Source organism: Trachurus trachurus (assembly GCF_905171665.1).
Source record: "Trachurus trachurus genome assembly, chromosome: 5".
NCBI lineage: Eukaryota > Metazoa > Chordata > Actinopteri > Carangiformes > Carangidae > Trachurus > Trachurus trachurus.
This window is the reverse complement of record NC_139896.1, coordinates 8,488,514-8,503,230: the sequence shown is the minus strand read 5'-3', so window position 1 is coordinate 8,503,230 and position 14,717 is coordinate 8,488,514. Positions and strand designations below refer to the sequence as shown.

The 14,717-nt window shown below is 41.0% G+C and overlaps 1 protein-coding gene across 1 annotated transcript; it reads left to right on the top strand.

Moving 5' to 3' along the window:
* Nucleotides 1-746: 746 nt before the first annotated feature.
* On the top strand, nucleotides 747-13,210 carry tgm2b (transglutaminase 2b). The gene is made up of 13 exons (XM_083972489.1): nucleotides 747-866; nucleotides 3,913-4,092; nucleotides 5,411-5,632; nucleotides 6,778-6,896; nucleotides 7,651-7,779; nucleotides 7,894-8,071; nucleotides 8,242-8,374; nucleotides 9,348-9,451; nucleotides 9,571-9,810; nucleotides 11,021-11,296; nucleotides 11,383-11,543; nucleotides 11,740-11,876; nucleotides 12,487-13,210. The coding sequence occupies exons 1-13, from the start codon at nucleotides 857-859 to the stop codon at nucleotides 12,635-12,637; spliced, it is 2,040 nt and encodes a 679-aa protein (XP_083828615.1). The 5' UTR covers nucleotides 747-856; the 3' UTR covers nucleotides 12,638-13,210.
* Nucleotides 13,211-14,717: the final 1,507 nt, after the last annotated feature.

Below are 14,717 nucleotides of genomic sequence, written 5' to 3'. Positions count from 1 at the left end.
GTGGATTTTGTTTTTGCACAAGGTTCAGTGATGAGTAAGTTGTCTACAATGATGATGATGATGATGCACAGTCTGAAATTACTTCAGGTCCATTTGAGCCTTAAAAGATCAATCACTATCAATAATTAAATTATTTCTATTTACTATCTGCTGTAAATGACTTATTGTTTTAGTTTCATTCATAATTAGGATCTACTGTAGGACTGAGGCTGAATATGCACCAGCTCATGATTTGGCTGCAGCTCTTTTGTCCATAATAAGTTTTAAACACAATAGCCTATAGTATATCACGTGGAAAATAATGTGAGTGAGTAATAATACAACAGTAGTAGGCAGGTTTGATATTAGGCAACTTAGGTTTTCTGCTTTTGCTTTAGGCTACATCTTTTTTGACTCATTAAACCATGCACACCTTTGGAAATGTACCACCAGCTCCACTTTTCCACAGTCAACACTGTTTTAATCATTCAAAAGGGGGAAAAAAAGAAAAAGAAACATTGCACTGATGATGACACGTTTGTTCACTTCGCAACAGCTGATGAATCACGCGCGGACAGGGGAGGCTTTAACATAACGCAACGTACAGTATTGGCTTGTTGTGTGTGCGTGAGTACAGTACATGGACGTATAAGGGAGGAGGGTCTCGTCTCGTCGTCACGCCCACTCCCACCCAGACCCAGACTGACTGGCACGAGGAGGAGGAGGAGGACGATGACTATATTAACCAGAGGCAGAGCGCGATAAGGACGCAGACAGACAGACAGGGCGAGACATCAAGTTATCGTCTGATCCGAAGATTCACTGAAGAAAAAACAGTTTATTCACAGAAAAGAAAAGAAAAGAAGAAGCAGCAGACATGGCACAAGGTGAGTTACACATTGATTCATGTTTTTTTGTGTGTTAAATCAGACCAGAAATCACCTGTGTTGTTTAAATAAGTCATGGAAACTCTTTGCTTCTTAATTAAAAGTTTATAATAGGGTTAAATACCTAAAATGCATTTTTAATTGAGTTCCCTGTGGGTTTAACTTTGGTATTTTCTTCAAAGCATGTCCTAATATAGTTATTAGTGTTAATGACTGACTTTAAATGCTCACTGTGTTTTAATGATGCAGTTCAGCTTCTCTGTCACTGACCGAGCAGCGAGTGAAAGTCCAGACTTTTCACTGGAGCAAATTGTTGTCACAGTCACAGTCCACACTGATCACCATCACCCTCTGCTGCTGCTGCTGCTGCTGCTGCTGCTGCTGGGACTCAGACTCAGACTGAAGGCGCTTTTGTTTTTTCACTCAGACATCTGAAGTCCAGTGCATTTGAAAAATGTTACACCCTCAGTGTTTGAACTGATAATTGTCTCTGTGGGACCTGAACATTTATAACAACAGCTGACAGCAGCTGCAGCCTTCACTGTTTAACTGCTGCTGTCTTTATTGGCACACACACACACACACATGCACACATGACCTGCACCCTACAAATAGTTAAAACTCTTGTAAAGGCATTCAAACAAACACTCCCGGGCAGGAAACTGGTCAAACCTTTTAAAGTTTGCTATAAATCACCTTTAAAAAGTCAAAACTGCAGTTTACTGATGAGTGAAACATACCACGGATACTTAAGGACGACACTTCACTACAACAGGAGTGTCTGTATTCAGTGTGTGTGTGCGTGTGTGTGTGATTGCGACCTGGCACCGCCTAGTCTTGACTCTTTCAAGAAATATTCACTTTATGCCAGTTTAATCTTCTTATTTACAGGAAAAATCAGTCATTCTTAGTACAAATATGAACCAGAGCTTGTTGTTGGCCACGTTGGTTTTTAGAATAAACAGCACATCGATGAATCAGCAGCGTCACCTGTTTACCCTCCTGTAAAACACACGCACAACGTTTTCATTTTTACATAGAAAGTGTTTGTGATGCAGCATGGGTGTCAACTCAGCTGCAAGACTGAAACCCTTTTCTTTCTTCAAATGGGAGTTTGTATGCATATTTACTTTTCCACGGTTAAAATAGGCAACCCAGTTTGACACTAGTTGACATTTTGCTTTGAGTTGCCTTATTAGGCTTAATGCCGGGGCTGAGTGCAGCCACAGCACAGAGAGACGGTCCCTCTGCGGGTCATGGATGGTAGAGTTGGGAGAGCTCAGCGTGGGAGTGTGCAATATGTAAAGCTGCAAAGAGAAGACGGCAGAGGAATGTCTGCATTCATGTTAGACCAATTGGGCTGTTAGAAGTTACGTCACCCTATAGAAGAGGCTGTGGGACAATGAGATGTATTCAGTTTGGCACCTCACATGCATAGCATCTGGAAAAGAGTTACATCATTGCACCGTTATTCTGTTGTTTCTGAAGGATTTTGGGGTCTCAGACTTTTAATAGTTTTCACATTAGATCTGTTTTATAGGACTCTCTTGGTGGGATTTCAGCAAAAGCTTTCAACAAAGACTTCAGAATTCCTTGGAAACATGTTTGGTATTTCTTGCCTGCTTTCTTTCTTTCTCCTGGTGGTTTTCAGTAAATTCTTCAATAGCATCTGTGCCCCGAATGCACTTGATATCAAACGGCAGGAGAGTCTGCACAGACTAAACAATCCCTTGCCTACAAATCTCCAGCTGTCCCAAGAACAGTCACAGCATCATGATCTTTGAGGCATTTGCCCCAATTAGATACACTAACATGCCTCCAATTACGAACCTTGCAAAGGTCAAGAAAGATCAGTAAAACATCAGAGCCCTGAGAGGAAGAACCGAGGAACGAGGTCATGCAAAAACAGCAGGAAGTCTTTACAACTCGGTCTGTTTGTTTTAGTCCAGCTTTAGTCCTTGACTCCATCACTTCATGCTTTATATATGTGCAGCTTTGCAGCAACAGAAAGACCTCGAAGGAAATTATATAGAAAGACCTTAAGTTTTCCTACAAACAGGAAATCAAAGGGTGGGATTCTGTTAGTCACCACACACACAGCGGAGAGAGAGGAGGTGGTGGTTGTGTGTTTGCACACCTCACAGGGAGTGACAGACTCTCTTGTGTTTTCACCTCTTGTTAAACTCTGTGACACTAAATTATCTTAGCATGAATGAGTGCGAGTGTCCTGAAGTGTCACAGGTTTGTTTGTTTTTTTTATTCCAAAGTCCACAGACGGGATGGGTCTCGGCTTTGAAGATAAAATAATGAGCTTTTTGACAAACATTCAAACACATAAAGTTGTTATAAAAACTGAATTTGTAGGGGAGGAAAGAAGAAAACACATACATTCACAGCCACAACATGAAGAAATCTGGGATCTAATTAACCATAAAGCTGCTTTAACAGTGCATTTGTATATGTTGCACCTTGTAAAACATCCTTCATTCTACAGCAGCTTTACATTTAACAACCAGCGCCTCATCAAGAACTCCTTGTGGTATTTTACATGCTTCATAAACACACACATACATCACACTGTTAGATTCAAGAGCAGTGACGGTAGAGCAATAATCTTTGACTCATAGGTGTGTTGTGAAACTAAAATCATTTATCTATCATTTTCTACTTGAATCATTTATTCACACTGCACCTACGGCGAGTGTACTGGTATGTGAGAAGAAAGGGAAACATTAGACCTAATGCCGTCCAGATGTTCTGCTTGCTTCTTTTTCTTGGCATCTGGAATCAGAGCCCGATGTTCGGCTTGTTCGTGACTTCTTTTTTTCTGTTGGTTGATATTCTGTTGTTTTTGGGCCTCGGGCCTTTGTTTTTTAAAGAAAACTAAACCAGCTGAAAGTTACTGTAACATACTGAATGACAGAATCAATATTTCTCCCATCACAGTCACAGTTAACTCATTATTCATTGATCTGCAAACAATGTATGTTTTCAGTAACATCAGCTGCTTTTATTGGGTTTTATTTATTTATTTTCTTCTTTTAAGCTCTGGACATCGAACGCTGGAACCTGGAGTGTCTTTTCAACAACACCGACCATCGCACTGATCTGAACGGTGTCGAACGTCTGATCGTGAGGAGAGGACAAGCCTTCACCATCAGCCTGTACCTCCGCTCCTCAACCTACCAACCAGGACTCAGCTCTCTGGACTTTGTCGCAGAAACAGGTGCTACACTTTTTTTTAATAACGCAACAGAACAAATCAATGCATTTGAGGATTATTTTTTTCAATTTAACAGGAATTTTCCTTATTGATACCGATTCCTGAACATGTGCATCAATTAGTTCCAGGCAGCGACCCAATACCAATGGGTTAAAATGTCTTTAACAACATTGGCTACTGTTTTAAACCCTTAAAGAAAAATGGATTAACAAGAAACCTGCCATTTTATCTGGATGTAAAGCTGTAAAGTGCATGGACATATTACATAGGAAAGTGCATAGATTTGCATATTCAGTATTTGTGGAAGTACCGGTGGTGTTTCTGATATTTATGCCAGTTTTAAAAGGACCTATGTGGAGGACTTTTGATAAATTCTTAGGGGGCATCTGGAATTGAACCAGAGACCTCTTGATCTGCAGTCAAATGCTCTACCACTGAGCTATACCCCCTTTGTTCCAGTGAAGATATCTTTTGCAGTTTCTGTCCACTGGTCTTGATTAAACTCTTCAGAAAAGGAAGTGATCTGCACTTTCGCATTATGAAAAATATCTTATAATGATCCTATAATGACCAGAGGATGCAGGAAAAACCTCTGCAGTTAAAGTATGTCCTCTCACTGAGAGGAAGGAAGGAAACATGGGGCACTTTCCTCTGTTCTTTGTATTTGCTACTGCTTTTTTACATTAAACTTCACTGCATGGAGCTGTAAAATGTTCCGTTGTTGTTTCCATTGTCAACTTGAGCCTCTCCCCTCTCCCGTTTTGCTGCCTGTTATTGTTGGGAGCCTCCAGATTGCTACTGCGTCTGCCCTCAGAAAACCTTAGAGAAACAGTGGAAACGATCAGCCTCTTCTCCTCTTTTCATATTTGGATAAACTCCTCATGTAGAGTGTGATAAGACAGCTGCTGGACCAGACCCTTTAAACAGGAAGTGATGGTTGCCAACAGGAAAGCATGTGCACAATCATAGATAACAATATCAATCTTTGAAAGTGAAGTACTGTACGTTTGACTTCATCCCACCCAGTGAGGAAAAACCATCAAACAACCTGCCATTAGTTTACATGATGATTATTTAATGTTTACATATAACTCAGAGGTATTCAAATATGAACTGAAGTGGCTCAGTGCGACTGGACTCCCAGCTGGTTTGGGTCTTAATTTAATGCCATTACACTGATTATGCATGATAAGATTCCTACTTTGAACTAAATGTTGCATGGGAGGTTGCGAAAACAGTAAAAAAAAAAGGGCTTTATCCTGTGAGTTTTCACTTCCCAGACACAAATGTTTCACTGACGGCTTCTTCTCTTCTCATACAGGTCCTCAGCCACATGAGCAGTACGGCACCAGAGCCTCCTTCGGTCTGTCCCCCAACATCGACACTTCCCGCTGGAGCGCGGCGGTCACCAGCCCCCCCGGCGGGGACATGGTCGCCCTGTCCATCTGCTCCGCCCCCGATGCACCGATAGGCCGCTACACCCTGACGCTGGGCCGGTCGGCGCGGATCGAGTTCATCCTGCTCTTTAACCCCTGGTGCAAAGGTGGGTAAAGAGCCCATATGTCAAACTGTCAGCGAAGTGGATCCTGTGTTTAAGGATCTCCGACTCCGAAGCGCTTTCATGATCATGTTTCATAGCAGAGTGGGATTATTAGGAGTTAAATAAGAAGATCTGTACCTGTATAATGTCTCACACCATGTGACCAGTGATTAGTTGAGTGAAGCATAAAGACTGGTAAACAGAAGGAGAGGAGAGGCCTGACTGGCTCTGTCTAAATATGACAATAATCCCTCACCAGGCTAAAGCTAATTAATAAACATGTCAAATCTCGTTTTATTGGAAAATATGTGACTGATTCTTGGCCAGGGAAAAACCAAAACTTCCCAAGTCTTGTCTGTGCAAATGCCAGGCAACGTGCAAATTAAAATCGAACAGGGAAGTCAATCTCAGTCTTTACACCGAGCTAAGATTACCAGATTCTGTTTAAGGTTAAATGAAAGCTTCAAATTCAGTCAAATGAACTATTTAATAGAAAAATAGAAAATATAACCCTTCATTGGGCAAGTAACCACATTCAGTAACTTATTTTTGATGATTTAAATAAATTATTTAAGTTTAAGTACTTGCGTTTTAGAATAAGACATTTTTAAAACTTTTCTCAGATATTTTTATGGACTGATAACTGTTCCTTTAATTTTACTGGTGTGTTTTTATATTCGATTTTTATACTAACTATATACAAACTTCAGATAACTTATTTGCAGTAAAATGTTATGTTACTGTATGTAAAATGTTAAAGACAGGCAATACAAAAACAGACAACACAATACATATAATGAATGATGATGTAAGATAAAAGTTCATATTTAATAACATTCATCTAAAAAAAATGCTAAAAGGATAAAAAAAGAGGCATCTGTACCAATGTTTCCAGCACAGTGACTAGTGTCATTAATGTTAGTCAAACTTAAAATGAGTTTGTTCTTTGTGGCGTCAAGTCTAGTTACACATGAATACATCAAGTTTCCTAACACAAATTTAAGAGTATTATGTGCGTTTATTATCATTATTACAAATGAATGAATAAATAAATAAAACAACACTTCCAGTATCCTCCAATAACGAGTGTCCTACTGTATAAAGGGTTAAGCCCAACACTCTGCTGTTATGTCTCCTCCTGGCTGCAGGCGATGCCGTGTACATGGAGGACGAGCGGAGTTTGGCAGAATACGTCTTGTCTCAGGACGGGATCATCTTCCGTGGCAGCGCCAGCCATCCTGTCCCCATGGGCTGGAACTTTGGCCAGGTACCAACACCAACAGTGGCGCTGTCGGCTTCACTCAATCACGCGTGAAAAGTTTCTCCGAGCTCCGAGCCAGCCAACACTGTGTCAGCGTCAGCGATCATCCTAAGATGATAAGAGGGGGAAAACAACCACTTATCCTGTGATAAATGATGCGTTACGTAACTCGAGACTCGCCGTGATTTCCCAACATTTGTCACGGAAATGAACTGAGATGTTTTTTTATCAGTGTTGTTATCTTTTCTTCAATAACTGATACAGTTTGATAAGACTGGAGTGTTTATTTGTAAAGTATATCAAGCACTAAGAATAGTTTTAATGTTCCCCTGTTTTTGTTTTTTTGTGTTTTCTTTCATGTTTAAAGCCCCTGTACGGAGCTTTTAACTGGATACGCAAAAGTCTCTGGTTTCTGCTGATGTGTCTCTGTTACCTCTCTGTAACAGCAAATGAGCCCATCAGGGTGAAGATACGCTATTTCTAAGTAGTCTAATTCTATACCTCTGGAAGGCATGGTCGGGTCGGACCATTGACGAAATGATACGAATAGATACATTACGCTGCTAAAAATAAATAAATAAATCAAGTCCCGTCTTCTTTCCGACGTTTCCAAAATAAATCTACACGCGCTGTCTTCATGACAGTGGGAAATGCAGTCTTCATTCCGCCGCTTTCGTCCACAGGGGCCGCCAAAATCAACACTAAATGAAAAGTCTGTACAGGGGCTTTACTGTAACGCTGTAATCCTGTTTTTGTTCAGTTTGAAGACGGGATCCTTGACGTCTGTCTGAGGATTTTGGACATGAATCCAAAATGTCAGAGGAATCCTGGCAAGGACTGTTCAGGGCGGAGAAATCCCATCTATGTGTCCAGAGTGCTGAGTGCTATGGTGAGTTCAAGTTCATTCATTCAGAAGAAACTTCCAGGCTCTTTCCTGTTTTAAAAACGACATACTTGCTGATAAACGTGTATTTTAAGCTCTTTTTTCCTTTTGCTCCATCAGGTGAACTGTAACGATGACAAAGGCGTGTTGCTGGGGAACTGGACGGACAGCTATGACGGAGGCGTGAGCCCCATGTTTTGGAGGGGCAGCGTGGAGATCCTGCGCAACTGGGACACGCAGGCCTGTCAGCCTGTGCGCTACGGACAGTGCTGGGTGTTCGCTGCAGTGGCCTGCTCTGGTAAGATATGACAGAGCCGGCGCTATCACTGCAAAACACACTTCATTCGTCTCAAACAGACAACACAACCACCATATATGTCCACATACTGTATGCATTTATGATATAGACTGTGCTCCTCCTCCTCCGCTACACACATGTAATTTTATTTTCACATCTGTAACTGTCAGTTGCCAGAGCCCTCGGCATCCCCTGTCGAGTCATCACCAACTTCCTGTCGGCCCACGACAACAACAGCAACCTGGTGATCGAACGCTACGTCGACGAAAATGGACAACCCCTTCGGTCCAACGAGATGATCTGGTGAGAGCTCGTGTGTTTTTAACGTATGTTATTCTACAGTAACTTCACATATAGTGAAGAAAAAAGGTTGAAACACTCCAAGGAGACGAGACAAAGTCGAATATTAAACTAAATAAACTGAACTATGTTTAATCAGATGAACCTGATAAAAGAAAAGGTATGCCCACGCACTTACGAGTTGCCATTTTTGGATATTTCGCACAATGTTTCGACCACAGGTCTTCTTCAGGTGCTACTTTTAGGAACAATGGGGCCGCACCAATAGGCTTGCAGGTATATTGATGGTAGGTTGTGATCCAATAAAACAAAGGGAGAAAACCTGAAGGCAAAGGGCACATAATAATAAATATAAAGAAAGTGTTTTATATCAAATTCCTGATTTAGGCCTCTAGGGGTTAGAGTCTGGAGGGTAACTACTGTATATAAAAACTCTCTCTTTTTAGTAGAAGGCTGTTGAACCTCCCACTAGTTAGTAAGAAACTCAAACTATTAATTATTATTATTATTATTATTATTATTATTAATAACTATTAATTTTCAGAATAAATAATCACACTGCAATAAATAATACAGGTGCAAAACAGAACTATCACAGTAAGGCTCATCTTCAATGAGATAAACATCGCAGGGCAGTTAGCATGTGTTATTTTGCACAGTCAATAACGTAAATCATCCTTTAACTCCCTTAGAGAAAAGCATTTCAAATAAAACAAAGCAAAAAAACAAACAGACGTATAATAGATACATGGCAATTTCATTTGTTGATGGTTTACATACAGTACAGGGGGGACATGCCTCCAATGCTTTCCTCCCCTCTAAGAACACCATAAATAATCTCCATATACTGTCAAAAATGAGGTATTTACCCTTTAACGTGAAGGTGAGTTTTTCCACTGCCAGAGAATCTGACAGACACTAACACACAGAAGAGGTTTAGTTTAGTTCTGACTTGATGATGTTGTTGTACCTGCAGGAACTATCACTGCTGGGTGGAGAGCTGGATGACCAGACCCGACCTCAGACCAGAGTATAACGGCTGGCAGGCCAGTGACCCCACGCCCCAGGAGAGAAGTGAAGGTACCAACCCGCTGATGATGTTTCTGTATTCAGGAAAAATCCTCCCCGATGTGGATCTAGATCTGGATCAATCACATCATCTATATCCATATCTGTTTCTCACCGTTTCTTTCTCTCAGGAGTGTTCTGCTGCGGCCCCGTCCCGGTCAAAGCCATCAAGCAGGGCGAGCTGACGATCAAGTACGACGCCCCGTTCGTCTTCGCCGAGGTCAACGCCGACGTCATCACCTTCAAGAGGGAGAAAGACGGCAGCACGTCGAGAGTCACTTACACTCAGGCGGTCGGCCGAAACATCAGCACCAAGAGCGTGGGCAACGACGACAGAGAGGACATCACTCACCTCTACAAGTATCCTGAAGGTAGAAAACGCCGAACTGCACTGAACTGTACATTGTTCGTTCATTCAGACTTTGTCCACAAGGTTACTCGCTGTGTAAATTCCTACACTCCTTATCAGCAATGTTGTTAATCTTAATGTACATAAACTCAAGTCTCAACTGCCTCTGTTTAAGAATGAATGTCAGGTTTACTTACACAGGTCGTTTCCCTGCTTGTTCATTTCTCTGAATGACAAAACATAGACTTAGTTTTAGTTTAGTTTATTATAAAAATAAGAGAAACAACCACAACAAAAGAAAAATGCACAGATGGGAAGAAGAAACCCGCAAGGGCTTGTAAAGAGAACCCAACCAACAATTAAAAACCTGCTGTACACAGTACATTTGCCAAATAAATCTGTCTTAAATTGATTAGACAGATTATAATAATTTACAGCCAAAAATATAATGAAAATGTTTGGAAGAAAAAGAAACGTGATTAATGAACAGAAAACAAAAGAGAGAAAAATAAATAGTTAAATAAATTACAGTAACACATTTGCACTTGTTTCACATTTGTGCTGCTTTAATACTGAGAAGAGACAAACTGTTTAAGATGTTTTTTGAGAGACTGAAATGAGGAGTGAGAGTGCAGAGTGAGGCAAAAAAAAACAGTTCCATATGATTAGAGCTCTTTGCCTTAAAGGGATAGTTCAACATTTTGGCAAATTGGCCCATCCCTATAGTCCAAACTCATCAAATACACAATCCAACAACTCCAAAACGCTCTGGTGGACAAGTTGTGACCTGCACATTCACCAGGCTATGAGATAATAACAGAACGTTACGAGACAGAGTTGTTTTAGAGGTAAATTCATGCAAAACCGGTGATGCGCGTTCCTGCCAGGGACAGTTTTTCAGCAAGCAGTCTCTGTATTTACCTCGAAAACGATAATGTTCTGTTATTATCTCATAGTGTGGTGAATGTGCAGGTCACAACTTGTCCACCAGGGCTGTTTGGAGTTGTTGGATTGTGTATTTGATGAGTTTAATGAGGGAAACCAAGAAATCCCACTAGCCTACGTAGCGTAGCTCTGAGCAGCTCACAGCTCTGCTCCACCGTTTACCAAAATGTTGAACTATCCCTTTAATGAGAACTGTCCGAGGCTAGTTCTGTAAAACTGACAGCAGATCAGGTTGAATAGCAGAGAGTCTGAGCTCTCAGAGACTTAACTCTTATTCTGGTCTTCAGGTTCTGCTGAGGAGCGCGAGGCGTTCAAGAGGGCCAACCACCAGAACAAGCTGCTCCAGCAGCAGCCGGACCAGGGCCTGCACATCGCCATCAAGGTGTCGCCCGACATGAGGAAGGGCTGCGACTTTGACGTGTTTGCTGTGGTGACCAACAACACGCAGAGCGAGAAGAAGTGCCGCCTGGTGTTCGGGTCCTGCGCCGTGTCCTACAACGGGGTCACGGGAGGAAACTGTGGCTTCAAAGATCTGCTCAACGTCGAACTGGCACCGGGAGGAGGTGAGTGTCCACATGCATGACGCTTTATAACATGCTACCTGCTCATTTTCTTTGTTTTTTTAAATATATTGTGTTTGTTCCTCCAGAGAGACGAGTTCCACTGAGGTTGAACTACTCAAAGTACGGCGGCCTGGTCACTGAGGACAACTTGATCCGCCTGGCTGTTCTGTTGCTGGACTACACCACCAGAGAGACGTTACTGACAGTGAGAAACATCGTGCTGGACAATCCTGAAATCAAAGTCAGAGTGAGTAAAAAAAAAAAAAGACCTGCAATAAGAGATTTGAACAGTAAAAACTTTTCTTCTGGGATAATACAGTTGCAAAGGATTAGATACACAGAAGGCAGATTGATTAGAAATTGGAAAAGTGCAAGAATTTGGCCCAAGATAAAACTGTGTTGTAATTCTTGGTGAAACTTGATGATGTGGTTTTGTTCTGCAGATCCTGGGAGAACCCAAGGAGAACCGTAAACTGGCTGCAGAGATCACCGTCCAGAACCCGCTGCCGGAGCCGCTGAAGGACTGCTGCTTCTGCATCGAGGGGGCCAACCTCACCGGGGGCCGCGTCATCTCTGAGAGGTACTGGAGGAGTTACCAGCTGCTTTTTTATTTTGTTTTTCTTCTCTCACACAGAGCAACAACTGACCAGACATAAATCAGAGCCTGTAACACGGTACAAGTGTAAATTTAAATATTTTAAGAGCAGGAAACAAACAAAATATGCACAGGGACCTTTTGGCCTCTGTAATTCTTGTGTGGAAACGTTTCTTCTGCATTTGAATTCCAAACTATGAGATATGTGTTTTTTGGTTTTATGATTTCATGTTCTGGTCACGGTCTCGTCCAGATGTCTGACTGCTGCTGCTGCTGCTGTTTAGTCAGGACGTTTCAGCCCACTGAAAGTAAAGAAAAGCATGCAGCAGTTCATTTTAGACAGAGCACCAACCTGTTATTACGTGAAGAGCCAATCAAGCTCTTCATGCAAAAATGCAGCTGTGGACGTCCGACTGCATGAACATGATGAATTTTTCATGCTCTGGTGGATCAAAACCCTCATAGTCTCCTCTGTGCCGACTCCATAAATAGTCATAACCGTCGTTGTCAGCGATAATCGATTGTCTAAATATTTATGCGAGGGGTCTGTGATAAAGCCTTCACCATAACTAATGTTTAAATATTTACCCCACAGACTGTCCTCCACGGTGGGGCCGGGGGAAGACGCCAAGGTGAAAATTTACTTCACCCCCTCCCACTCGGGGCTGAGGAAGCTGGTGGTCGACTTCGACAGCAACAAGCTGTGTCACGTCAAAGGCTACAGGAACGTCATCATCGGGAAATAGACCCACCCCCCCACCAGCCTTCACTTCCTTTTTTATCATCATAGTCTTTGTTTCTCGACTATTCTGCAAAGCATGCTGTTGCACTGACACAAAATGCTTTTTTATTCATATGCTCTAGAATGTATTTCTGAACCTTTTGACATGTAAATCTGTTCTTATTTAGAAATATAAAGATATTTAAACAGGACCTGAGAACATGTTGTACTCATAAAGGAAAATTAAATATGTGCATGCAAAAGTTTTTAAGAGAATCTGAACGATTTCTTCTCACACGCTGAGGTGATGAGTAGTATTTTAAGTACCATGTACTATTTTTATACTTTCAAGGTGCTACACTTAAATGAGCTGCTGCACACGTCTCAATGATATTTCAACCAGTTAATTTGCATTTGCAACAATCTGTATTATTTGCACAACAAAACTGATTGATAAGATGTTTTCGTTTTCCCTCTCCTGTCCAGTATAAATCCTTCACCACTGATCACACTCACTGAGGAGGAAACTAATCTGTTATGGAATATTCTGTCTTGTTATTTTTCTGCCAAGTAGCTCAATAAATCTTTCCTTCTTGTGCTCCATTTTTCATTTTCTTTTTTTTTGTCTGTAGTTCACTGTCAACAGGACATATTTTTTAACATGGCACCTTCTCTATTCCAGTTCCCCCTCTCTGCTGTGACCCCCTGACCTCTGAGACCTTTCACCACCTCCAAAAGCCTCTAAAATGACTTAATAACTAAATACAAACATGTTCGATGTTGGATATTCACTGTCCTGCAGGACACTGACCACTGACATAAACAGTGTCTCAACTATCACACAGTTGTTCTTAGGAATTATGATCCTAAAGCCAAAGAAACTGATCATGGCAGCTTTTCGATTAAGCTCTTAGTAATTTTGGTATTGACCACTACAAAGCTGCAGTTGGTCCTATGACCTAAAATAAGTCCCTAACTAGGTAAAAAAAAAAAAGTGTGTATGTGTATGTGTGTGATTTAGTTTGAAAGATCGAGGACGAATGCTGCCCTCTGCTGGTCAGAAACCAAACCTGAACAGAACAGGAAGTCAGAGCTTCGGCATGATGCGTTGTCGGAGTTGCACAGTAGTTGGCAGCAACACACAGCTGTTTCACAGGTGTTGAGGTTTAATATGGACAATTAAAACTGAATCATCCCATAATGATAAAAAATGAACTGTTTGACTTTGCATGTTGCATGTTGGCATCCACAGCAGGTGTTTGTTTGAAAAATGGGATTTTACTGCACAGTTTAAATTAAGGAAACAAAGATCCACGAGCCAATAAATGAAAAAGGTTTTCTACTTCTAATACACAATAAAGATGAATAAGACATTAAGTAAAGATGCAAATGAAAACAAAGATTGCTTTTACCACTTTTGCATATTACAAATGTTTTTTCAGGTATCTTGTCTCATCCTCTAGCCCCTTTGTGAAATATTAACAAACAATAAATATATATTAGTTCCTTGCAAGGCTTTAATACACCGTAGAAGACAAAAGCAGAATCAAAGACACAAAAATAAAGCACACATATTCATTTCAAATGAATGTATTTAACAGAGCAGATACCAAACATCAGCACTTAGAACAAACACAGTTAAGGAGGGATGAAAAACATGTGAAAAACTTTATATTGTGGTTGAGAAAAACGAGGAGAAAGTGTGATTATAACATATCATAGTTGTGTTTCTTGAGTCATTTGGTTAAGTAGCACATAGTAAACTTCATTTCAGCCACAAACAGTGAAAAGTCTACAGTGCCAAGTGTGAACATACATGAGAATTTATATATTTATATAATCTTAGTGAGATGAAGGCATACATTTGTGTTTTTAACAAACATTTTAGTTGTGGTTAAGAAAGCTAAATACATACAGGTTTCTCTCTCTCTCCGAGTGTTTAAACAAAAATTACAGAAATGCACTTTGAAAAGTTTTCCTTGAAAAGCATCGACACTGAAAATACTGCAGCTTGGCGTGTTGTAATAAAGGACACAGGGTTCGTTCTGTGTCTGCAGCTGTGAACCCCAACTTTGCTCTATGTATTATTCATGTAAGCCATATTA